The sequence below is a fragment of the Dermacentor variabilis genome, chromosome 2 (assembly GCF_050947875.1).
Source record: "Dermacentor variabilis isolate Ectoservices chromosome 2, ASM5094787v1, whole genome shotgun sequence".
Classification (NCBI taxonomy): Eukaryota; Metazoa; Arthropoda; class Arachnida; order Ixodida; family Ixodidae; genus Dermacentor; species Dermacentor variabilis.
This window is the reverse complement of record NC_134569.1, coordinates 108,136,577-108,163,701: the sequence shown is the minus strand read 5'-3', so window position 1 is coordinate 108,163,701 and position 27,125 is coordinate 108,136,577. Positions and strand designations below refer to the sequence as shown.

Here is a 27,125-nt window from a genome sequence, read left to right as displayed (position 1 = left end):
TTCGCAATTCTCGGGGAAGAAAGAATGGGAAAAGAAATGAAAAAAAAAAAATAAACCGATAACGAAGACACTTAGTTTACAGAGGTCCCGCCAATTTGTGCAACATCGTTATCGCTAAGGTACATACAGCTAGAAATTATTCGTGCTTCCCCGCCAAGTGTGAGGCTTCACCGCATTACCAGTGAGTAAGGAAGGCACGGAGGTGTACGGGAACGTGGCGCAATAAGCTCGTTTGCGCGGAAACGGGCTCCTCCATCGATTGGCGCTAAACATAGTGTTGCGTTTCGCCTGCGACACGTGGTTTTGCCGGCGCGACTGCGGCGGGGCGGCAGACATTTTGGCCCGATCGTCGTCGCCGCAACACTCATCGCCAGGTGTTTCCAGGCGCGTCTGCGGCGATGCGACCGCCTAGGGATCTCGTTCCAGTCATTGTGCCCGAAACAGGCGATGCCAAAGCAGGGATCTCATTCCAGTTATTGGGCCCGAAACAGGCGATGCCAAAGCAGGGATCTCGTTCCAGTCATTGTGCCCGAAACAGGCGATGCCAAAGCAGGGACCATCTTCTCGTTACAGTCATTGTGTCCGACCGGCAGCGCCACGACAGGGTGCTACGAGATCGTGCGCAGCGCCACGACGGGGTGCTACGAGATCGTGCGCAGCGCCACGACAGGGTGCTACGAGATCGTGCGCAGCGCCACGACAGTGTGCGTCACCATTAGCCCATTGTACATTCACGTGCTCGTCTTTTGAGGGGTTCCTTCTTGCCCTCAACTGCGAGAGTATAAAAACAGCTGCCCCCGGACGCCAAAAGGAGGGCTCCGATTTCTTCTGTTGAGTGAAGTGCTCTCCCGTCTCTCTACTTCGGTCAAACCTGACCGCCAACTCTTTGCGATGTTAAAATAAACAAGTTGTTTCGTTGTTACCAGTCGACTCATGCTTTGCCGGGACCTTCGGATGCTTCCAGTTGTACCCCAGGCCGCCAGGCCAACGCTACCCTTGGGGCTTGCGACCCAGGTACAACCACGGGCGTCAGCGCCGAGTTCCCAACAGATCGTACCAGCGGTCCGAGCCAAACATCTGGTTGGCAGCGGTGAGATCGCCTACGACTTCAAACAACGGTCTGCCAGCGGCGAGATCGCGACAACGGAGGCCAGCAGCGAAGAGATGCAGTTGACGGTATGCTGAGCAGCTCAACGACGATCCGGGAGCAGTGCAACGAGCCCTGTGTGACGACTGGTTGCCTGCAGCGGAACGACTGCGCGGAATTCCTGCCTGCGAGGTTTGGTGAGTGCGGGACTTTCTTCTTCTGAGCTTTGCCAGGCTTTTTGTTAGTGTTAGAAACAGAGCTGGTAATTGTGGTTGTCGTTGCTGCCGGGTTAGTTTGCGGCAAGACAATAGTAAGCAGTAGAGAAAGCAGCATTCAGAGCGGCCATGGATTTGAAGTCGTTGCGCAAACCGAAATTGTTGGAGCTTGCAAGAGAGTTGGGTCTGGATGTCTCAGACAAACTAAGAAAACCTGAACTGCTAAAGGCTATTCTTGAGTTAGAGGCTGAGGATGACGAGCTGTCGGAATGCCTTGAGACGATTGAGGAGAGGTCAAAAAGACAGGAGCGCGAACTTAAAGAGCAAAAAGAAAAAGAAGAGCGTGAACGTAAAGAACAGAAAGAAAAAGAAGAGCGTGAACGTAAAGAACAGAAAGAAAAAGAAGAGCGTGAACGTAAAGAACAGAAAGAGCGAGAGCAACAAGAGCGTGACCGTCAACACGCTTTGGAAATGAAGCGTCTTGAGGTAGAAATGGAACGCGCTCGTAATGGAAGTCAGGCACACGGTGCAGGAGAACGCGTATTGTTCAAAATGACTGACCTGATGCGGCCGTTTAAGCTTGGAGAGGACATTGGTTTGTTCCTGGTTAACTTTGAGCGAACGTGCGAGAAGCAGGGGTTCTCTCGGGAAACGTGGCCACAGCGCTTGCTCACTTTGTTACCCGGCGAGGCGGCCGACGTAGTCGCTCGCTTGGATAGAGAGGAGGCAGAGGATTTCGACAAAGTAAAATCGAGTCTGCTAAAAAAGTACCGGCTGTCTGCGGAGGCGTTCCGTCGGAAGTTTCGGGAAAATGAGAAAGGCAAAAGTGAGTCATATACAGAGTTTGCGTATAGGCTTATGTCGAACATGCAGGAGTGGCTCAAAGAAGAGAAAGCGTTTGGTGACCACGATAAAGTTCTGCAGTGCTTCGGGCTAGAACAGTTTTATAGTCGGTTACCGGAGAACGTGCGATACTGGGTCTTGGATAGGCCAGACGTGAGTACGGTGGCTAGAGCCGCTGAGCTAGCCGAGGAGTTTGTGACGCGTCGAGCTCGCGGAGCTAAGGACGGTCAAAAGGGTGAATTTGGCTCCAAGTCTGAGAGGCCAAGGTTCACGCCCATGAGATTTAAGGGGGACACGCGTAGTGAGGATGCGAGTGAAAGCAATCCGACCAAACGTAAAGAGACGGCAGCCGAAGCCGAACGCAGAAAGCGGTTCGAGATGAGGCGAGCGGGCGTTTGTTATACGTGCCAGAAGCCGGGTCACTTTTCGGCGCAGTGTCCGGAAACAACACCAAAAGTTGTGTTTTTTTCAATAGGCAGCACGGACGAGAACATGAAGCTTCTCGAGCCTTACATGCGAGACCTCCTCGTGAACGGGAAAGAGTGCCGAGTGCTTCGCGATTCCGCAGCTACGATGGATGTAGTTCACCCGTCTTACGTAGAACCCCATATGTTCACGGGCGAGTGCGCATGGATCAAGCAAGCCGTGGAAGCTCATAGCGTGTGTCTGCCGGTAGCAAAAGTGCTTATTGAAGGACCTTTCGGAGCGCTTGAGACAGAGGCGGCAGTGTCATCTATGCTGCCACCCCAGTACCCGTACCTATTTTCAAACAGGTCCGATCACCTCCTGCGCGAGAAGGGGCTTTTGTTTGGTGAAGCTAGTGTTCAGGCCTTAACCAGATCGAAGGTTCGGGAGCTCGCTGCAAAGGCGGTAGTTGCGGGGCCGACGTTATCAAACAACGAAAAAGGGTCAGAGGCGCAGCAAGCTGATATTCCGAGCACGCCCGAACTGATTAAACTTGAGTCTGTAACGTTAAAGGCGCCAGATACTGGAGAGGAAAATCCCGATGCGGGAAAGTTAGAAGAGCTATCTACTGATTTGCTCATCGCGCCTACGTCAGACGGACTTGATAGGTTGCTAAAAGTCAGCCGGACGGCTTTGATAGCCGAGCAAAAAAAGGATGGCAGCCTGGAAAACGTGCGCTGCAATGTCAAAGAAGGTATCGCCAGGAAAACTGCGCGTTTTGTGGAAAGAGGTGGAGTCCTGTACCGGAAGTATCTAGACCGAAGAGGAGTGGAGTTCGATCAGCTGATCGTGCCTCAATGCTATCGTCAGGATCTGTTGCGCTTGTCGCATGGGGGTTCGTGGTCCGGACACCTAGGAGTTAAGAAAACTAAGGACCGTCTCTTGCAAGAGTACTATTGGCCAGGGTGTTTTCGGGACGCAGACCATTTCGTGAGGACATGTGACACTTGTCAGCGGGTGGGCAAACCAGGGGACAAATCGAGGGCGCCGTTGAAATTGGTACCTATCATTACGGAGCCTTTTAGACGGCTCGTTATTGATACTGTGGGACCTCTGCCGGTAACAGCCACGGGGTACAGACACATTTTGACTGTGATCTGCCCAGCGACAAAGTTCCCTGAAGCAGTGCCGCTTAAAGAACTCAGCTCAGTTGAGATAGTTAATGCACTACTGTCCATATTTGCGCGAGTTGGTTTCCCTGCGGAAATCCAATCAGATCAGGGCACAGTGTTTACTAGCGCTTTGACGACAACTTTTCTCGAAAGGTGTGGGGTAAAGCTGTTACACAGCTCAGTGTACCACCCACAGTCGAATTCCGTTGAGAAGCTCCACTCCGTCATGAAGCGCGTGTTGAGAGCGTTGTGTTTTGAACATCGAACTGACTGGGAGCTGTGTCTGCCTGGGGTGATGTTTGCTTTAAGGACCGCGCCGCATGCGGCTACGGGGTTTTCGCCAGCTGAACTGGTGTACGGTCGCTCGCTTCGATCTCCGCTTCGCATGCTTCGAGAATCATGGGAAGGTAGGGGCGACGACCCAGTCGTGGTGGAGTACGTGCTTAAGCTCCTCGAACGCTTAAGAAGGGCACAGGAGTTGTCAGGTGAAGCAATGGCAAAGGCCCAGCAGAGGGCCAAGGTTTATTATGATCGGACAGCCAGGGCCCGTCGTTTTGAGGTTGGCGATGAGGTCATGATATTGCGCACATCGCTAAACAACAAACTAGACGTGCAGTGGGAGGGCCCAGCGCGAATTGTTCAGAAACTGTCGGACGTTAACTACGTGGTAAGTCTGCCAGGAAAGCGGAAAGCACAGCAAGTTTACCACTGTAATCTGCTCAAACCTTATAGACAAAGGGAAGCAGTGGTGTGCCTGATGGTAAACGTTCCTGAAGAGCTTCCGGTCGAGCTTCCGGGACTAGGCTCAGTGACGAACAGGGAAGACACCGGTCAAGTCATTAGTGACCTTATCAGTAAAGCACCGCTGTCGCCCGAGCAGAAAACCGAACTACACCAGCTATTACAAGAGTTTCAAGGTCTGTTCTCTGAGAGGCCTGGTAGGACTTCTGTACTTACTCATGATATAGAACTTACCTCCACAGAGCCAGTACGATCCAAGGCGTATCGGGTGTCACCCCGCCAGAGCGATATTATGGAGGCTGAGGTAAAGAAAATGCTACAGCTCGGTGTTATTGAGGCAGGTGAGAGTGATTATACCTCCCCTTTGATTTTAGTTGAGGTACCGGGCAAGGAACCTCGTCCTTGCGTCGACTACCGCAGGCTTAATTCCATCACTAAGGATCAAATTTATCCGATCCCTAACATCGAGGAGCGCCTTGAGAAAGTTAGTAGCGCTCAGTTTATTTCCACCCTAGATCTTGTCAGGGGTTATTGGCAGGTTCCACTTACAGAAGAGGCTAGTAGGTATGCGGCGTTCATTTCACCAATGGGAACATTCCGTCCTAAAGTGTTGAGTTTTGGTTTGAAGAACGCGCCATACTGTTTTTCAAGCCTCATGGATAAAGTGTTGCGGGGACAGCAAGAATTCGCTTTACCGTATCTAGACGACGTAGCGATATTCTCCGCATCCTGGTCTGAGCATATGACACACTTGCGGGCAGTGCTAACCCGCCTGCGCGAAGCGGGCTTGACAGTAAAGGCTCCTAAGTGCCAGTTAGCACAGGCCGAGGTTGTCTACCTCGGTCACGTGATTGGTCAGGGTCGTCGCCGCCCCTCTGAAATAAAAGTGGCCGCTGTGCGAGACTTTCCGCAACCGCTCACCAAGACCGATATTCGGTCGTTCCTAGGTGTCGCAGGCTACTATCAGAGGTACATCCCTAGGTACTCTGATATCGCGGCTTCCCTGACGGATGCTCTAAGAAAAACAGAGCCTCAAACAGTCGTCTGGGACGAGACAAAGGAAAGAGCTTTTAGCGCCCTAAAGAGTGCCCTAACAAGCCAGCCTGTGCTACGATCGCCAGACTATACAAAAGGGTTCATTGTTCAGTGCGATGCTAGTGAGCGAGGCATGGGCGTTGTACTGTGCCAACGGGAAAATGGAGAAGTAGAACACCCCGTCCTGTATGCTAGTCGTAAGCTGACCAGTCGTGAGCAGGCGTATAGCGCCACCGAGAAAGAGTGTGCATGTCTTGTGTGGGCCGTTCAGAAATTGTCATGCTATCTAGCCGGCTCGAGGTTTATCATTGAGACGGATCACTGCCCTCTCCAATGGCTGCAGACCATCTCTCCCAAAAATGGCCGCCTCCTGCGCTGGAGCCTCGCTTTACAACAATATTCCTTTGAGGTGCGTTACAAAAAGGGGAGTCTCAACGGTAACGCCGATGGCTTAAGTCGAAGCCCGAACGTAGGAATCAGCCTCAAAATTGTTTGTTACTGATGTTTTCTTCCTGAGGCAGGATTTTTTTTAAACATATTGCTTTTGTTTAGTGTTTCAAAGTGATGATATGCTTTCTAGTGCAATTTTTCAATTTGTGGACGCGTTCTGAGTGATGCTAGACTACTGTAAGGAACTAGGCAGTGGTATAAAAAGGGGAAAGAGCCTGGCAGGGCTTAGTGAGGGTTGTGCCGTGCTTGCTGACTGAGCGGTTGAGTTTTCAGCGTAGTTCTAACGCTTGCCGGGAACGAGAACAAAAATGTGAACTCTCCCGAAGTCACTTTGCAGTGTCCCGTGCGAACCTGAACGAGAGAACGAGGCCTTCTCTGTGCGCTGCGCTCAAGAAACGTCAAGGGACGCCCGACTTCGTTTATGAGCATCATCGAGCGACATCCCTCCGGACAGCGGATGCAGTCCCCTGTCCATCGGGATCTCCTTCCCCCGGCGGGGCGGTCTGTTGCGTTTCGCCTGCGACACGTGGTTTTGCCGGCGCGACTGCGGCGGGGCGGCAGACATTTTGGCCCGATCGTCGTCGCCGCAACACTCATCGCCAGGTGTTTCCAGGCGCGTCTGCGGCGATGCGACCGCCTAGGGATCTCGTTCCAGTCATTGTGCCCGAAACAGGCGATGCCAAAGCAGGGATCTCATTCCAGTTATTGGGCCCGAAACAGGCGATGCCAAAGCAGGGATCTCGTTCCAGTCATTGTGCCCGAAACAGGCGATGCCAAAGCAGGGACCATCTTCTCGTTACAGTCATTGTGTCCGACCGGCAGCGCCACGACAGGGTGCTACGAGATCGTGCGCAGCGCCACGACGGGGTGCTACGAGATCGTGCGCAGCGCCACGACAGGGTGCTACGAGATCGTGCGCAGCGCCACGACAGTGTGCGTCACCATTAGCCCATTGTACATTCACGTGCTCGTCTTTTGAGGGGTTCCTTCTTGCCCTCAACTGCGAGAGTATAAAAACAGCTGCCCCCGGACGCCAAAAGGAGGGCTCCGATTTCTTCTGTTGAGTGAAGTGCTCTCCCGTCTCTCTACTTCGGTCAAACCTGACCGCCAACTCTTTGCGATGTTAAAATAAACAAGTTGTTTCGTTGTTACCAGTCGACTCATGCTTTGCCGGGACCTTCGGATGCTTCCAGTTGTACCCCAGGCCGCCAGGCCAACGCTACCCTTGGGGCTTGCGACCCAGGTACAACCACGGGCGTCAGCGCCGAGTTCCCAACAGATCGTACCAGCGGTCCGATCCAAACAATAGGCGGGATTACGGCAGCACTTTATTCATGCACTATACGGCTGCTGCGACAGAAACGCTGTTGCGACTGGAGGTACTGAGAACTACGAGTTATGGCCGCCACTCTCGCGGTTTATAAAGTGCAAAAAAAAAAGAAAAAAAAGAAAAGAAGAATAGAGAGATTAATCTTTGGTACGTATAGAGTGCTTTCGCCTCTTCAAGTGGATTACGCGAAAACGCGGACACGACTTGCGCGGCAAATCGCCCGAGTTCGTTTAGAGAAGCAACGAGTCCCAACTATAAATGAAAGGCAAGACGCGCGACCACGGCACACGCGTGAAGAGCGAGGACAACAAAAAACGCAGTTGAATCCTTACAAAATTGCCTAACTTTCCGTCGTTACCACAAGTAAATTTCCTTTTCTTTTTCAAGTTATTGGCATTAGGGCATGCACACGTTGGAATTTCGGAATCGAAGGCGGGCGGTAAGCAACAAAGGCTTGCCAATTCAGGAGAAGTCCCGAGACAACGACGACACAACACACACCCAAATTGTGCTGCGAAATACATATACACGAGCAGCACTGACAATGGGAAGCAATGTATAGTACTTATTCCCCTCATCGCGAGAACGTGGCGGCTACGGACCCGGCCGTTTCGAGGGCAAAGGCCACAAGAGGATCTCGCTTATTTCCGAACGCGCTTATCGGCTGAATCACAGGGCGGAGATGGCGGCCACAGCTATAGCTGTGGCCGCCATCTGGCGGCAACAAACAGCCCCTCAGATACCCGCCTTTATACTTTTAGGGCTGGCTTTTGCACACGCCGAAATTCGACACCGCGTTCTCGCATTTCGGCGGAAAGGAAAACGGGAAGTTTGACCTCGCGAGCCGCGCACATATTCGCGTGGGGTTCACAACGGCGTGACCGATAAGACACGCGATAAGCGTTCGAAAGCAGCCCAAGGAATGCGCTTGTCGCGTGATGACATCGTTTCGTACGCGAAGCCCAGTGGCCTGGTCGCGGCACACACACAAGTTCATTCACATGTGGCCCGGCAGGCAACAAAAGCATGCAACACGGACAAGCACAAGAAAAACATAGTTTTTTTTGACCATTCGATAGTGTGTCCAAATGGTTAAGGCGCCTATAGAGAAATAAAGGAAAATTGGCACTTTCGCCCGAAGGCCGAGGCACTGACTGCGACAGCAAAGCATTGCGCCAGAACTTCTCGGACTAGCGCGGGCGCGCGACTAACGCTGACGCGACATATACACGCGGGCGCACCGTACAGGAGATGTCGCACAGGGGTGCAGACTTACACACGCGACAGGCGTAAGGATCCACGCCAGTAAAATTACATTACTTTCAGGTTCGAGCACTGATATTGTTTCACACCTTTAATGTTCCAGTCTGATGAGATTCCAGATAAAAGGCGTGCGCTGTGAATGATATGTATAACGACATTTGTTTGTGGGCTGCAATTAATCCTCGAAATTCTGAGATTAATAATATAGTCAAGAACGTAAGACCTGGCATGAGCAACTTCAGTGATAGAGTAGCGTGGTAATATAACCCGCACACATGTACGGCATTGATAAGCATATAGCACACATATATGCCTAAATATATGCGGAGCCTTACGGCGACGACAACGGCGAAAATTCGCTTGGAGTGTCCATGTAATTGCTACTACAGTAGAGAAAAAAACGAAAATAAAGAAAAAGGCTTGCTGAATCGCTTCCACCTCTCTCTCTCTGTATGCGTGCGAGCGAGCGAGTGAGCGCGCGCGTGCGTGCGTGTGTGCGCGTGCGTGTGAAACTTATTGAAATGAGGTCCGGAGGTTCGACTTCTTAAGCCAAGGCGGGCCGCTCCCACGTTGGCACTGTCAGGCGAAGCCCTTCAGCGACATCGTGGGCCCTCTAGACGGCCCTTGGTTGGTCTTGAAACAATGGGGCTTTGAATCCTTTTTTCCCACTGTGTCCATTCTTCAACGAGGTTGGGGAGAGCCGCGTGACACTATGTCTGACTCCAATGATGCAATTACAATCGTTGCAGTCCATCTTAATGCCCAGGCGGCTTTTGTTAGCAGGCTTAACGACACTTTGCTGTTAGTAGGGCAGAAAAATGACACAGGATTAGTGATCTGATAGCGAATCCTGTAGCGGAGTTTGCTCGCCAGTTTGTTGCAGACCTCGCTGGTGAACTTGGTTGCTGTGCGCTGAAAAATTAAGCCCTATTGTCCATTTCCGCCATGTTGGCGCTTCGAATCAATCAGAGTGTTCGTAGCTGACCGTGAACCAACCAAAGCTGACAATATGGAGAATTCGACAACGTGGCAGGATTTCGCAACGCGTCCGGAAAAGCAATCTTTGCTATTAGTCCCCGCTATAGCAGAGTACGCACGGACAGACACCGCTCGTAAGAACTGTTGTCTCAGTTCTCGAAAAGCTTGCAATAACGGGGTTTTTGATACATCATGCAGCAGGAAAAGATATGTATACGCGGTGAATGGAGAAAAAAAGAAAGAAAGAAAAAGAAACTCGGCTACTCAAGCACGTATGCAATGCAAGTGGCCAACCTCCGAGGTCACTGAGATCTTGAGATCGCTCTCTCTCCACAACCCAGCTAACTTTCCCGCGGAAGCGTGCCAGGTGCAACGTGCTGTGGAGAAGCAAAGCAGACGAATGCAGCAAGCTATAGTGTAGGCATGTATATCGCGTACGTGATCCTGGATTAAAAAAAAAAAAGGAAGTATAAATAGGACCACAGCCTAAACTTAAGCCCTCACAACAACGTGGTTGGTCTTCGCGTTAGTTTTACAACCGGCACCACACTTGACCGCGCCGTGGTTCATCTCGTGTATATGTCCGCAATGTGCTAGTCACGAACGCCGTGCCCGTGTGCAAACGAAAAAAAAAAAAAAACAAGAACGCGGGTGCGTACTAGGCTTTTGCCTTTGAAATCGCGATGCCTTTAACGTGATGGTACGCAAACGAAAAGCACCCGAGTTTCACGAAAAGGCTGCATGCAGCTTTATAGCACAGCTTCATGCATTCGTCTTAAACGAAAAGAGAAGATCTTGGGATTGAAAAAAAAAAAAGAAGACGCTGCGCGTGCTTAGTGAAAGTATATACGCCCGTGAAGCTGCGCTTCTACGGGGTTTCTCCAGCGTGTTGTGCGGCGTCCATTGTGAAAGATCGTGCATAAACTAAAACAAGGGAAGAGAAACTGGTCACCAGGACTGCAGGAAGTCAACGCCGGTGTTCGCATGCGCACAAGGTCTCTTGCGAAGGGCTCGATTTCGCACTTGTATTTTTTCTGGCTACAATTAAGACAATCTGCACAAGTGTACCACGGCGCGCATGTGTGTGTGTGCGTGTGCGTGCGTGTGTGTGTGTGTGCGTGTGTGTGTGTGCGTGCGTGCGTGTGTGTGTGTGTGTGTGTGTGTGTGTGTGTGTGTGTGTGTGTGTGTGTGTGTGTGTGTGTGTGTGTGTGTGTGTGTGTGTGTGTGTGTGTGTGTGTGTGTGTGTGCGCGTGCGTGCGTGCGTGCGTGCGTGCGTGCGTGCGTGCTTGCGTGCGCGCGAGCTCATGTGTAAACATACCTCGGTGCGTTCAACATTGTGAGTTAAACTGATTAGTTTCCCACGCCGTCTTCTCCGAGGGCGTCGCGTCCAGCGCAAGCACAAAAGCTACACTCCTCGATCTTCCTCAGTCTCTCCTAACTACCACGGCCCGCGCTCTAACGCGACTGTGAGCGTAACCGAATGCAAATTGGGCGCGCGAACCACCGCACAGACGATCGAAAACCCTAGCCGAGCGGAACGCGGTGCCGCATGGCGGCGCGAACATTCTCTTCAAGCGCTGAATCATCAGTGCGGTTCACACGAAGGTTCGATAGGCATCTGCGTTCGTAAATCTCGCACGCAGCGAGGCGGAAACGGTCGCGGTACGCACTCTCCTTGCGGACCAGCACTCGAGACCGCTGGCAAAAAAAAAAAAAAAAAAGGAACGAAGAACGAAAGAAAGAAGGGAAGAAAGAGAAGAACACAGTGCGTGTATGCCCACAGTGCGTGTGTATAACGATTCTATGCACGCCTCCCTGCGCTGTCGCAGTTTTACAGCAGCATATTACGCCTTCCCTGTAGTACATGCTCGCGCACAAACAAACAAGCGCAAGCTCATCGAAAGGTCAACGCACTTCGAAGCGCTCGGACCGCCGTTGTGACACGTGGCGAAGCCCCGCACGTATTCCGGGCACCCGAACGATAATAAATGAGGCACGTATACACGGGAACACCGCACGTGCGCCAAGTACAGCGAGTTCACATAGATGAGACAGAGAGAGGGGGGGGGGGAGGAATAAAAGAAACAGACATAGAAACGACGAGCTATACAGGAACTATGCGTATAAGCGGATGCGCCAGGGCGAAAGCACGGGCGCTGAACGGGAATTCGGGCGTAAATTGCGCGTGCCAGCAGCGTAAGCAGGTCGAAAGTAAACGGGTGCGCAAAAGACGCTACGCGCACTTACACGCCGCGACGTGGCTGCGCGGCGATGCGCACTCATTTCCGCGAGGCGCGCACGATTCATGCGGCGGATATCGAAAGCGCGGAAGCCCTTTCGCTCTCTCGTCGTGCTACCGGTGAAATTCAGCACGACGCATCGCCTTCCGCAAAGACGCGCAAGGGAAGGAAAATAGAGAGGAAACATTGACGGTCGAAGAGGAAGGGACGGGGTCAGAGGAACTCTCCGGCGTGCGCCAATTCTGCGGCGAAACAAGTGGGGCAGGGCGGGCCGGTGCAAGGGGAGGGTGCCAGAGGCAAGCGATACATGTTGTACGGGCAACGACGAGCCTTCGTTGTACAGCAGCAACACGCACCGTCGTCGTCGACGCAGCGAGCATTCCATGCGCGAAACTCAGAAGGGAGGGACTATAACACAACACTCGTGTGTATGTTACACTATATTTACGTCCAGACGGGGGCCGGTTTCCTGTGAACTCGCCCTCGTTCCGGGCGTGCCAGAGAGAGAGAGAGGGTTGTATAGACAGGCAGGGAAATCAACCAGAGGTAGTTCCGATTGGCTACCCTGCACGGGGGGAAGGGTTAAGGGGGATAAAAAGAGAAAGAGAGAGGAAGGAGGCGCGCTCTAGGGATTGCGTGCGCATATATCGATGGAGGAAGGGTCTCGAACGGGGCACGGCAATCAGCACGCCGCGGCCCGAATGCACGCTTGCTTGCTCGGCAACCGGCTTCCTACACAAGTGCGTTCGTGCTCGAGGAGATGCGTTTCCTCTTGTAGGCCCGTCGCTGTGGAACGACGTGGCTTTGTATGCATACAAGCACGCGTGTATACATAAGAACCGACAAAAAAAAAGAGCAGTTCCTTTAGAGATATGTAGACTGCATCTGCGTTATCCTTTCGGCGGAGACGTATACTACCGTTATGCGAGCGACACGCAACGAGGGGCACGTGTGAACGTGTTTCACGAGCCACGTCGGCCCCGGCTCATCAGGGTCGCGCGGGATAGGGCGCCGGAAACGGTGTGCGGAGTAGACCAAACGTCGTGAGACACCTTCGAGCTGGCAATATATGTAGAGGGTCTTGTAAAGCATGCTGCCTGCTGATGCGTCGCATCAGCTTTTCGAGCGGGGGCCTAACGAGACTGCTTTGAATATACACGCTAGGTCTTTTTTTTTTTTTCTTGAAAAAAGAAAGAGGCAATTGTATATGTAACGATCGAGTAACACGCACGCTGCGCCGGAAACGCGCGCGCGACATCTTGCGATCGTCGAGTCCCTCTCGTCCGAAGGAAAAAAAAAAAAAAAAAACTCGGAAGATGCTATTCAGAAAGACGCGTGCACAACGCTCCGGAATCCGTTACGCTCGGCGGAACCCCACCGGCGATAAGTGACAGCCCTGCTCTTTCATTCGGTGTAATACACGCAACACGTGTGCCGGTTTCGAGGTTGACGGGCCGCTCTTAACCGAGCCAGGGTCACCGAGACGCGCTGCGCACCGCCAAGCTGTATTGGCGCGGCATATGTTGTTGCACTGCACGCGCGCTACAGAGAACTCGGCCTTTTAACGGCGCCGCTCCCACGCCCCGAGCTACCGTTTGACGCACACGGTCGATTACGGCCCAGCAGGGAGCGGGCGCCCGTGACGGCTGCCACTGCAGAAGGCGTGCGAGAGAGAGAGAGAGAGAAAATAACACTTCCAAATGGGCTGCGACTCGACTGGGCGAAGACCCACGCTACATACGTCAAGCGTAGTCCGTGTCAAAAAGTTTCGGAGCAAGACTGCGAGTGACCTTTGTCCACGGGAATAATATGGCGCGCGTCAAGAGCTCCGAGGTTCACGAGACTGAGGCGCGTAGTCCTATTTCGATTTCTGGGGCTCTCGAGCAAGGAACGCACAGAGCCCCCTTTATACCTCCCACGAACTGCGTCTATAGAGAACTAGAAAGGACACCAGGGACACGCGCGTATGTACGTGGGGGGCCACTCACGCAGTTGGGCGACTGTCTTCTTGGCAACGAGGGCGTCCTGCCAGGCGGCGTGCGCAGGCTCGGCTAGGGCCAGCACGAGCGCCGCGGCCAGGGCTCCGGCCACGCGCAGCCGCAGAAGCCACGACGACGTGGGCCACCGCGGCGGCGGCGAAGAGGTGCCGCCAGGGGTCGGCAGCCGCCCCATGGCACAGAGCGGGCGCGCCTACAGGCGCGCGGCCCGGTCGACGACGACGGTGTTCTGCTGCGCTGCGCCCATTGGCCCTGCACACACGAGAGAAACAAACGCACCGTCACACAGTGCATGGGCCCGCGTAAATGACACACGTTGCACGCAGTGGCCACACGCAGCGATGGTTCTACCATACTGCGCTATTCGTGACGTTTGGAGTATTTCATTGAGGTTGGGGAGGGAGGAGGGAGACGAGGACAAGATCGTCATAGGCATGGGTACCTTTAACAAGGTAAAACAGAGATAGGCAAATTGCTAGGTTACGACACAGCTATATAGTGTACACATGTTGCAGGTATACTGGATATCAGGGGTCTATAGGTTGTCGCCACCCCTGATTAAAAAGGAATGCCATTATCGATATCCTCATCGTGCCATGTAACCCTGGAACGGGCACGCTAGAGTATGTGTAAGTCAATGAATGTCGAACGTACTGCAGACAGTGCTGCCGCGCGACATTTTTTCAGGTGCGATTGGTTTCGATTCAGCGGTACTCACTCCCGTGTCGTTCAAAATGCTCGATGCAGATAGACTAAAATGAGGGTCCAGACTGCCCGCGTGACAGCGGCATCAGTCTGAGCCAGCTGTCCGCGATACGGATGTTATGCGCGACTATTTTCGCGACTGGTGAAGAACGCGGAATGCAAGAAAAGCAAAACGAACAATGACATCGGTCTTGCAGTAGGCAAGACCGATGCATACAGGCAAGGAGGAAGGTGCACTGCGTCCATTATCATCTTCTATTTTTCCATGCTGGCCTGGCGAAAGAAAACCGAGAGAAAGACTGATACAACATAGTCGCCTAGCGCAGTACCACCCAGTAGAAATTCGATGTGTTCCGCCTTTTACGGCCGACGTTCCAGATCAAACTTGTCTAGATTTACGCGGCTATACTAGATATGGCGCGTGGGTTGGTGTTTCGGTTTGCCACGACAAAGACGAAACGACGATGTTGACGGCGACGAGCAAATCTTTAGACGCCAATACGGGCGCGCCAGCGTACAGCCGCCCAGTCCAGCTGGCACATGACGCTAATCGCGCACAGAGGACAAAACGACGAGTCAAGAAACACATTGGACCAAGAAGGCATTTCCGAGCCCGTATACGCGCGACAACAACACGTTTCCTGTTGGACGGGCTCCCATTTCCTGATGTCTACGAACTCACTCCCCCAGCACGTTTTCTACAACCACAGCTTCTGTCACGTCTCATAACCGTCAACGCTAACTCCTGTCGCTGGGACCACGCGCGATGATTGATAGCTTTTAATCGCGCGATGGCAGCCAAGGCCAAAGGCAATACGTGCAGCCAGAGATGGAATGTGTTTACGGTCCTCTAAAAAATTGACACTACGGCTCCTGGCCGTGGTCCCACGGGGTGCAAATAATCGGTCGCGCGTACGTGCAAGTAAGCGAAGCGTGGTGATGTTCGAGAATGCATTGGGTATCCATAGCTGTAAACACACCACCAAGCTTTTTCCGCCAGGAATAGAACACATATTTCACGACTTGGAGGCGCCACCTTGGCAAACAGCGGTCCCCTACTGGAGTTGACCGTGGCCGTCCAAAGCAAATGCGATTCAAAACTGGACACGATTCGCAACTTTAAAAGGAGTCATGGTCAGCGTGTTTAATGAGCGTCGCCTTCAACTCAAAAGCGAAGGCTATATACGTGTTCCATAAAGCTTTTAAGTGCAGTACGTGTACTGCGTAAGAGTTACTGCCTTTGGGTACAGGTGAAGCGTGCCGCACATTAAGATGCCAGGAAATTAAGATTCTTGCCAGAGCTTACATAGCGGCACCTTCGCCGCGCGACCAACCGTTTGGCACGGACGCAAGCGTCCACGTTCGACTCTCTCGACCACAGCAACGATTTAACGGTGCCAGAAACACCGCCCTCCACCCCTTGCCGATTCTTACGATCCTGGACTTCCATGAAGTAGGCCGTTTTAATTCGCTCTCTTCAGCGGAGGCGAGTGACCTTCACAGACGTATAGGCCGAGCGGGCTGCTTCGCGGATACGCGCCTAGCAACCGTCGTGCCACGCTTCAAGGCCTCTCGTCCGCAGTCGCGCGTCCGGAGCAACTCGTTCGCACTACCTCCGCAAATTAATGTGCAGCAATCTCATTCGATGGCTCGCGATGCCTAGTAGAAGGGAGAAAATAGCAGGCGCGGTAGCAACCCGTAGATACTTAAAAGGTAGTAGTAGTAGTAGTAGTAGTAGTAGTAGTAGTAGTAGTAGTAGTAGTAGTAGTAGTAGTAGCTAAAAAAATACAACAAGTTATGTCGGAGACTACTGATAAGTCTGCCACAATTATTTGCCAATACAAATAACTAGCTCAAAACAATACTGGCCAATGTTTAACAGCGCAGAGGACATCCCAACGCCTGCAAGTAGCAAGGATCAGCGACTTCTTCCTAAAGGTCATCGCCTCCGATAATCATTCCTAGGTCTTAGCGGCCCAACGTTGGTCCTCGGTCATGAAGATCGCCACAGTGGATGACTCCAGATTTGCATTTGCTTAATAAATACCACGCATTTCGACCCCACCGGGTCCTTAACGCCCAGCGATAGACACTAGAAGCACGGACGCCTTCTCTATCACATTCTCTCACTCTCTCTCTTGCATTCTGACCCCTTCGCCATCCTACATGTGAGGATCGAACCCGCGACCTCGTGCTCAACAGCCAACAAAACGCCAACGCCGCCGGAGCCAGCACGACGGGTCATCTCGGACGTGGAGCCAATTTGTTCAGAACAAACGCGGAAACGAGACGCACACACACACACATACGATAGATACGAAAGAGGCGACGGGGACGACGAACGGGACGATAAAAAGAAACGTGAGCGTCGCAGCGGGAAGTTTTGATAGAAAGGAACGACATTTCGCCCCGCCGCGGCGCACGACCGGGTTGGCGGCGGCGGCGGGCCGGCCACGTTCGGCCAGAGCGGACCGACTACTGCCGCCCGCCCGCCCGCCGTAGAGGGGGGTCGTCGGAGGTTCGGGGTCATTAGCGGTCATTGACAACGAGCGCGCAGCAGCGGCGCCCGCCTCGGATTATCCGTTGGCCGGTCGCAGAATGCACGGGGCCACCATGCACGGCGCGCTCGCGCAAGCGCCGGCGTCCCCTTTCTTTCATAGCCCCCCAACGCGCGTCTCACTTCACCTCTCTTCACCCGACGACACGCGCAGCTGCAACTCACGAAACGTGTAAACAAGGACGGTCGACCTTCTGTTGCGGACTCGCGAACGAGTGAATGAACGAACGTTTAGAGAAATTGCATGGCGTTTCGGCACCTAATTATTGGGAAAGAGAAAATTTGAGGAAAGGGTAGATTTATCTGCGGTGTCGACTCCTTCTCGGGCCTAGACGCGGTGCATGACAGCTGTCTCACGTCGCGAAGGGCAGAAGACAGAGAAGGACTTCTTTCTCTCGTGCAACACCCCGCGCTACCCGCCGCGGTGGAATTATAACGGCTGCATCGCTAAGCACCAGGTCGCGGGATCAAATTCCGACCGCGGCGACCGCATTTCGATTGGGGCGAAATGCAAAAGCGCCCGTGTCCCACACGCATTGGGGGCACGTTAAAGATCCCCTGGTGGTCAAAACTAATCCGGAGTCCCACACAACGGCGTGCATCATAATCAAAGCGTTGTTTTGGCGCGTGAAACTCTACAATTCCATTCTTTCGTGCGATCGTTGCCAGTCGGTGCTGCACACTGTTCGCAGCTTTGTACTCGATACGGCGCCCTGTGCCCATGCCTCGGCTGACGGTGGGCGTAGCATGACCAGAGCAGGTGCAAGACGTCGGCCGCGACGTCCTTCCTGCAACGGCTGCCGCGAATGAAGTCGGTCGCTGGAAACGCTTTTATTTCTTTTTTGAAGTGAAAGTAAAATAATGGTTTTACTTTCCACGAAGCGCAAACGAAAGTAAATGATAATGTATGATAAGAAGAACCGTCACGCCTTCAGTTTTGATGCTGGTGGCCCCGTGAAACAGAAAGAAGATAACGAGACGCTTCCGACACCGACCAAGCATGGGACGTTGGCCGTGGAATGGCGACTTGGAACGATGCGACCTCGCTATAGCCCCCTATGCCGGCGGAGGACCGTGGCACGCAGTCCCGGAAGAGCCATATGCCGACCTTCGCACAACGAAAGCAGGCAGCCGGCTCGGGAGGTTTGGCGGTTCGACAATTGGGCGATGCGACCGGACATTGTGTTCGGGCAGCCAGCTCGGACAACGCCCGTGTGACCGGCGTCTCACGCTCGAACAAATGAAACGTGAAATGGCTGGAGCCGGCCGAGATACTGCAAGAAATCGTTTATATATAGGCGTAGGGTCTAGAGAGACCGCAGGTCGGTCTATACAGGCCTCCCGTCGCGTGAGCCTTGGCGCTTAAGTTTCAAGACCCATACCCCGAGCCTTTGCGCTGGAAGGATCGCATTCAATATTGTGGTAGTCAATAACTCAACGCGCATCGACCTCAGTGCGCGAGCGATGGGGTCATCAGCTTCTTCATGGATGTCCTCATCTGCGCCTGCCACCCACCGACGCAATATAGTCTCTACTGCAATCCCAAAACGCGGCGCGCGCAATGTGCACCGTGGAGACTGCTTGCCAACGGGTGGCGCTACTAGCCTTTCTCTCATATCCTGTCAGCCTGACTGACAGCCATCACCGGAGGCGGCTTGCAGCACACCCCGTCACCCGGAGACGCCCTCGTCTTGGCAGTATACGATGACGGCGCTTCCGGGATGAACTTATTCTGCCGCAGTGCACTCAGGACCGCAGGCGGGAACGCACCTCTGGCTACACCCGCTTACCTGAGGGCACTCACGAATGACTATGGGACCCCGTATCACTGGCGCGCTGCACGTTCCTCGACCTACTTAGCTGTGCTGCACCAATTAGAGACCTTAGGCCTCGCAAGAAAGACCAGCGGTTCACAAGTATTCTCGCTGCACGACTGTCGATCCCTCCGTCCTACCGAGCGGTTGAAGGCAGCAAGAAAGCTGCTCGTGTAGCTACGCCAACGGTGACGGACAAGGCATTCACTGTCGAGAGCCCACGCTGAGACGAACTTCAGTTTTGTGTTTCGGCCTGGCGGAACGTGTTCTGCAAACTGCATTTACATACGATGCGTTCTCCTGCACTCAGATCTGGAGTCTAGCACGCTGCCGGAATGAAAGCTCGCACGAAATCTTGCGCGTGAATAGAGCTAACGAAAGTGAATGAGGTCGCGAAGTAGATAGTCTTATAAAGAAACACATCTATAAAAATTCCATAGAAAGGCAAGAACTGATAGCACTATGCGCGATACAGGGAGTTCCAAACCGCCGATGAGACATACGAGGTTACGATGTCAGGAACAAACAATAGGCGCATACACAAACAGAAGAAAACATCTCGTCTGTCCTTGTGCCCTCTTTGATACGTACTTCAACTCAAACCCGCTCTGCAGCCCCGCTGATCGCTCAAGCGGCGAACCTCCCTATAGCGAGGGTTTTAGGGACGGCTCCGAAATGCCCGACGCGTACCACGCCTACAGATGCGTGCTAGCTGTGCCCGTCCGTTTCGTCCACAGGGTGGACCGCGAGGCGACGCGCCTCCGCGTGGCACCGCAGGCGGCGGAAGCGACGCATCGCGGAACCACGCATCCACGGGGTCGCCGAAGAGAAGGCGAGGGGTGCGACCGATGCCTCTGCGTAGCTACTGCTGTACACCGGCTGCACGCGTTCCCGCTGGGACCGCCCGTCATGGATCGACGGGCGGCGGCGCGCTGGGTCGCAGCGCGCTACAGCAACCGCATGCGCGCGCAGATGGCACGCAGCCATCCGCGGTTACGCAGACCGTACTCACTTCTAGCTCCTTTTCTTTGCTTGTTTTCACGGTGGGGCTTCCGAGGGCGGCACGGGGTGGCATGAACTCTTAAGTACGGACAGCCAAGCGGGACCTCGGATCCGACGACGAGCCGATGCCGCCGATCGAGGGAACGCCCTTTTCTCCGCCGTCGCGTGCTGCGCCGTTCCCGTGTGACCTTTCGCACGGGAAAAACAAAGATGGCGCAGTGACTTGGGCACGGCACGAGCCGGCTGCAACCGGCGTGGTATAAGGCCTGGACGAGGTGAAACGGTTGATGCGAAGACCGGACTCGCAATGCGGCGTCGCAAACAGCGAAATATGCGAGATCCGGTGCATAGTTCAAATGCATGACGTTTTCCTACGCCCTCTCCAACTGGAAAGCGGGCATTCAGAGCCCGATGAGCAGAAGTATATGTTAAACGACAAATAGATAGATGTCAGAGTGGGCGGTGATTTCGCAATTCGAAAATGTAAATGGTCCGTGTACGAAACGTCCAAAGAGGCGCCAGAGAGCCTATAGAGTTACTCGAACAAGACGTCACCGCAGCTAACCATGGCCCGGGAGGAGATGAACGCTGGAAACCGAAAGAACGAGGCGAACGAAATGAGAATCGAAGATCGCAAAAACCGGCTTTCGCGTGACCGTATCTCGGACGGCTACACAGAAGCCGCGCTGCGGCTGAATTTCGTCTCGTACGTAACACGGCGCACCCAACCCTCGGCACGGCTTTCACACGGCACACATCATCTTTCAGACAAGCCGGGAGGACGACGGCTCGGTGCATGCCTCGATGCGACACGTCAGCCATCAGCAGCACCGCCGCGCCCTGCCACGCATCGCCGGCTACCGGGCGGTGGGGCGGTGCGCGTTTATGCGATCGGCTCGACAAAGGAGACAGCAGGGCACAGCCGGGACACAGGAATTAAGACGCGGAACAGGAGGGGGGCGGTCCAGCTCCTTGCTCCGACAGATGGGACAAAAGGCAGGCCCCGCTGCCACACACGCACGAGGCGCCCGCACCGCCGCCGCGTCAACTCCGAGCACGACTCGAAAGCCGGTCGCGGTCGTGCAGAAACGCAACGCGACCGGACAGCCGTGTTGCACACAAGAGACTACTGCGTCGGGCCGCGACGCCTCCAAAAAAGGGCCCGCAGTCACGGCGGCGTAGTACATGCGCGGGTGGTGGCTTGCTTGTGACGAGCAGAGGGGGAGAGAGAGTTCCGGTCAGTTGTATGGACAGGCAGGTAGAAGCCAAGCCGGCCGCATCAAGAAGGACGGGGGCGCGGTGGCACGGTTCGTTTCACCGCAATTCGGTGCACCACGGTCGAATGCGTGCGCCCGGCGACGTGGAAATTAATGCCCGGCCTACATTCTCCCTTCATACTGGATCGAGAGCGACGCGGAGGAGTCGTCCATCGAGGCGAACACAGGCGGACCCCGTGGGCAGAGTATAGGGGGTCTAAATAAATAAATAAATAAATAAATAAATAAATAAATAAATAAATAATAACAACAATACTACTACTACTACTACTACTACTACTACTACTACTACTACTACTACGACTACTACGACTACTACTACCACTACTACTACTACTACTACTACTACTACTAATAATAATAATAATAATAGGAGCGCAGGGCTTAGCTGCTATCGGCGGAGACAAACCAGTAGCGTAAGGAACTGGGCTAGACAGTGATTTATATTACGAGTACTACAGCCCAAAACCTTACAACAATGAGGAAAGAAATGAGCACGTGACCTCTTTTTTTGAGGGGCTTCTCATTAATACGGAGGCGCATATGGCAACTCGCGCTACTGTTCAGCGGTCATGAAGGTCACGTGCTGCCGAAAGCGGCGGTATATATAGGAGTCAGAGAGGAGCAACTGCTCTGAAATGCTTTCGCATTCAGTATACGACGCAGTGGAGCATTCGTTGTGTTCCCATAAAACAGTGCGCAGAATACCCGAATACTGCACGCCAGCGAGGTAAATCGAATCGGCAATCAGTAACCGAGCCAAATTCTGGCGCGACATGTATAAGTTGAGTTGAGTGGTTGTAGGCTGCTGGTGGGATTAGCCTTGCAGTTGCTGCCGGCTATTGCTCCACCGTAGCGACACTTAAAATACATTAATCACAAAAATCAGACACAGACCTCACAACTACACACAGTTACTCCTACGGTCACCGTGTGGAGGCCAAGGCGACATGTATACACGACTGGACAGCTATGCGAAACAGTTCAATTACTCTCCGTGCGCCAGTCAACTTCGGGAAGCTCTGCTCGACGCGCCGATTGCTGCTGTATACGCATGCAGCGCACGAATATATATATATATATATATATATATATATATATATATATATATATATATATATATATATATATATATATATATATAGTGTCAAATTCAGCCTCGCCCTACAACAAGCGCGTGCGACTAAATCAGCCTCCAGCCACGAACCACGAAAGCGAGCCCGCGCGTTAGGAGAAGTACAAGCTAAATTATCACGTAACATCTCTGCAATTAACGTTAACACTCGGTGCGTGGCGATAAATGAAACCTTCTGAAAACAACGAGCAAAAAAAATGTATGTAGGCACCCTGCGGTTAATCCCGCGCGGAAATCAAGCTATGCGAATAGCTAACCGGCAGGAGAGCGAGGCTCTCAAGCGCGACGCTCTCCTCTCTCGGTGTTCACTGCACGCAACTACACGCGCACATGGAAACGAAGGAGGGAGAGACGCGCTCGAAGCCGGCCGCCGGCCGACGACGACGACGAGGCCTCGTGCGCCGCGCGTCCACGTCGCTCGCGCGTGACCGCGCTGTCATGGCGCGCGGGCTGCACACGTGTCTACGGCGGCACCATCGCAGCGCGGCTTCAAACGTGGCTGGCCCGGCGAGATGCAGGCGTACTCTTGCCCCTGGCTCCACCCGGAGCGGGCACACAGAAGCTCGGACAGGCTCCGGAGTAAAACAGAAACTAAAAGGGGGAAGGAAAACATAGAAAGCTATAGGTTCGTGTATGTGTCTGACACTGCCGGTTCTCTCCATCCGGGACAGCGCATCTTCCTATCGCACGGACATGGCACAAATGCACGCAGGAGAGACCCGCGCGGGGCACGCCGCGGTGTCATGCCGGCCGGCCAGGCCAGGCCTAGCCTCCTTCAAGGGGCGAGCATGCAAGCAGGCCGTTCTCGTCCTGGAACGAAACACGCTCGTGAGAGCGAGATTACGTGCGGCGGCGGTGACAGGACGAGCACTGTGTATATGCGTCAGGAGGCTTTACATATATGTACGCCTGTGCATGCTATAGCAAAGGCAGCATCATTTGCTAGCACATTACAGTAACCTACGTACATACGGCGCCACCGAACGGTAGAAAAAAACAAGAGATGTGAGAGGGCTTCTGCGATTTTTTTCCCCGTCTTTGAATTCGTTTATAACCTCCGATAGCGGCATGGCTCTCGAAGCGGAGCCCACCATATCTCTGCGAGTATTTCCTTTCTTCTTGGATATATGCACACAACGTCGTTCTCGTTCGCTGCTAAATACTGTCCGGTGTGGCCTCCGAAATTGCGGGCACTGACCCCCACTAGTCTAAAAGCGCCGAAGCTGCGCGTCTCGCACTCCAAATTTGCGCATTGCCGCAGGGGGTTCGAATCCCAGTGGCGGTTGCTGGCAAAGTTTCGTTTTTCTTCGCAATGTGGCGAGGGTGGAGGCGAGAGAAAGAGTTGAGTAACGAAACATTAACAAAGAATACAAAAATATCAACTTGATACTATACTTGTGCAAGTGGGCGTATACATGCATATTGCAAAGCGACATCAAAAGCAGTACGAAGCGGCTGAAGACGGCAGGAGAAGCAAGTCCACCAGCCATAACATCGCTGTTCTTCGAGAACGTATACCGCAAAGCAGGGGCATATATTTAATTTATTAAGACACGAAAAGAAAGGAAGAAAACAGAATTGCAATTATTTGCAAGTTGTTGCAAGAAAAAGAATCGGCTTTCTCATACTAATGGAAAGTAAATCTCGAATGCCATGCTTTTGCCGTAGTGCAAGGCGCCAAAAGAGACCGGTGATACATGGCCAGCGATTTTTCGGAGGACAACTATTTCGGCGAACACCGGCAGATGCTATATACTGCACAAATAGTGCGCAAATAACTTGCGGGCAGGCCCCGCTGAAGCATATACGTATATTATTTATGTACTTTATTACGTACTTTACATAAAAATATATTTAAGACGGTGCAAAATAACAACAAAAAAATCACCCATCTCCGTTCTGCAAAACCAAACTGGATCAACCAATATCAAGGTATAATTTTGCGAATTATTGGACATTTAAAAGGCGCATCGGTTTATTTAATAGCCGGCCTGTGCAATATACCGCGTACAGTAGTTCTCCATGCGGGGGAGAATCGCACGGAGAGAACCGGTGTGTGTATAGTGCATGCATTCGTATCGAGTGCATGTGTGGCGCAACTTCCTGCCGACGCGGCATCACACCACATGCGACGGGACACGACGAACACACGGCAGAATACAGATCGCGTAGCGGTGTAACGCCGGCGAATTACATTAAACCCGCGAGGATACATGACTGCTGCTTCACGGTTCGAGTATAGTCTACACCATCTGTCACGCACTATATAGGAGAGAGAAGCAAGCAGTGTTCGCTGAGCACGAGGTCGAGAATTCGAATCCCTGCTGCGGAGGCCTCATTATTAGAGCTGCAGGCATGCAAAGGCGCTCGCGTGCTTAGAATTTGTTACGCGTTAACGAATCCCAAATGGTCAAAATCCTCAGCATTCGACTACGACGTCTCTTATTTAGCTAGGGTTTTGCTTGGGGAATCAATCAATCAATCAATCAATCAATCAATCAATCAATCAATCAATCAATCAATCAATCAATCAATCAATCAATCAATGACATTCCTCGACCTCTTGTGCTTTTTACTTTTATTCTTACAAGAATGTCACGCGAACCTGCGAAAAGCTTACACAAGGCGAATGCACGGAATTAGGCATTATATGCGTAGAAAGATATTCGTATATTAATGACGTTGCTAAAGTGAAAATACTTGTGTGGCCGCTTACTGTATACGCCCAGCCGCTATAACGTGGGCGTGTAACTAACCGTCTACACTCCTCACCAGCTGCCTCACCCATCTGTCTCAAATCACCAATCGGGCGTTTTTCTGATTAACCTGTTCTTCGTTCCTTACTGCTGCTTGTCGCTTCATTCTTGCCTCCCTCTCTCTCTTGCGCATTCAATATATTTTCTGCTAAGTCAGCTCCATGTCTGCCCTTCCTTAAAACAAGACAATCTTACGCGGTCCAAAATTTCGTCGCACTTGACACTTAATTATAACACCATACGAAGTGCGCCATGTGGCCCAGGCAGCACAAGTTTGCGCTTTGCTTCGCGGCAGAGTAGGGCGAGAAGACGTGGGCGCTTGAATGGACGCCACAATAGGAATGCTTGTCCCGGTCACGGGCACCGCGCGCTAAATCTAGGCGTGCGCCCACCGCTGCTGCTGACTACCAATCACGTGGCCCAACCTTTTTTCTGCACGCGGCTGTGCCCGAGAGGCACACCTCGTTGGCTCTCGGCCACGAATGCGTCTTATGACGCCGACGGTCGCATCATAGCTCCTCTCCCCGATGCGCGCAAAGTATAGGCTTGGTTCCGTCACGCACAGCTGAAGAAACGGCAGTGCTACCCCCCTGCCCTTCAGGGTCAGCCCTCCATTACGCCAAGTACAATGAACGCTGGCCTCGGAGACAATTTCTGTTTTCGGTCTCTCGCCTTTACTTAACGAGAAGTTGCAAACAAACGCTGCACCGTCGTCACTTCGCCACGTGCTACTTATCGCGCGGAAGGGCAACGGAACGTTGAATACTACAGCAGCGGACGCGCACAAGCTCCGACGAAGCGTATACCTGACTAACGACGGTACACAAGTGTCGAGCGTGCGTTGAAGAAAAAACGCGACAACCGCGCCACTCTGTCACCAGCGGACGGGCGGGCGGGGTATATCAATTTCGCAAACGCCACGACCTTCTTCAAGTTTACCGATGCACAAATCCCGACTTCGTACTACGCTCCCACGTGCGCAGCAACCGTGCGTAGGTTTTTCAAGACACCATTCTTCCTTTTGGTTCTATTGTGAAGTCGTAAAGAGGGAGAGAGAGAGAGAGAGAGAGACGACACACCTATCCTCGGGAGAGTAGCAGCAGCAGCAATGGCGACATTGTTTACGGCAACGGGCGCGCGACGACGTTTTTGTCAAGCGAAGTAAGAGAGAGACAGCGAGCGTTGGCAGACACAGTACGTGCCCGAGATCACGCTCCAGTGACTAGCCCACAGGATGGACCCCCCTCCTCCGTCTACGCAAGTCGTCGCCGAAGGGGGGCCGCGCTGCACAACCGCTGGCTTGGCCCGAGCGCCGTATAGCATATATATACGTATGGAGTCGCGCAGGCTCGTCGCCATGCTCCAGCGGACCGCTTCGTTACAGCTTCGCGACCGTCGCGCGACGCTAGCAACCTCCTTTCGAAGTCCCGCATGCGCGCGCTCTGCTCACGCGACCGAGTCGGGGCCCAGCGGGCCCGGCCCTCTCGATCTCGGTCTCCTCTGCACAACACCGCAAGGCGAGAGAGAAAGCCGTGTGTGGCAGTGGTGGCGCTTTCTATAAACGCGCTGCATGGCCCCGCGCACCCCCAGCTGCGCACGCGCACACGCACACACACACACACACACACACAGCGCGCGCGCGTACACACGCCGCTGCCTGTGTTGCCGCGGCAGGCCATAGCATCAAAACGACTCTGCCGCGTGGGCGACGGTGCATGAGAAGCCAACTACTCACGCCTCCGCGCCATCGCGGGGACCACGAAGACGAGAACATGACGGGCTTGGACGCCTCACCGAGTCCACACCCCCTCTTTTGCTTGCTACACGTCTCCTAGCTGCCCCTCCACTCCTCCTCCTCTTCCTTGGAGGGCCGAAACTCGAAAGAACGGCGTCGGGCGTCGCCTTTGTAAGACTGCATACGCAGGCGGGAAGAATACTCTCGTGCGAGGCTCCGCCGTGGCGTCGCGAGCAACTCTCGCCTCGCGTGTCCTTCGCACTAAGAGGCTTGCTTCTCCTCGCAGTTCTAGGAGGAGCCAGCCCTTTAAGCCGAAATTTCGCGCTATAACTCACTACCACAAGCGTGCGTGACTCCAACGCATGCGGAGCGCACACACACAGCCTCT

At 53.3% G+C, this 27,125-nt stretch overlaps 1 protein-coding gene across 4 annotated transcripts in view; it reads right to left on the bottom strand.

The window, feature by feature from the left end:
* Sema1a (semaphorin 1a) overlaps positions 1–27,125 on the bottom strand; it is a 150,149-nt gene that overhangs the window by 75,026 nt on the left and 47,998 nt on the right. For all 4 annotated transcript variants that reach the window (XM_075681657.1, XM_075681660.1, XM_075681658.1 and 1 more), the window contains exon 2: positions 13,748–14,008. In XM_075681657.1, the coding sequence (XP_075537772.1) occupies positions 13,748–13,931 (184 nt within the window). In that variant the 5' untranslated portion in view covers positions 13,932–14,008. The remainder of the gene's footprint in view (positions 1–13,747; positions 14,009–27,125) is intronic.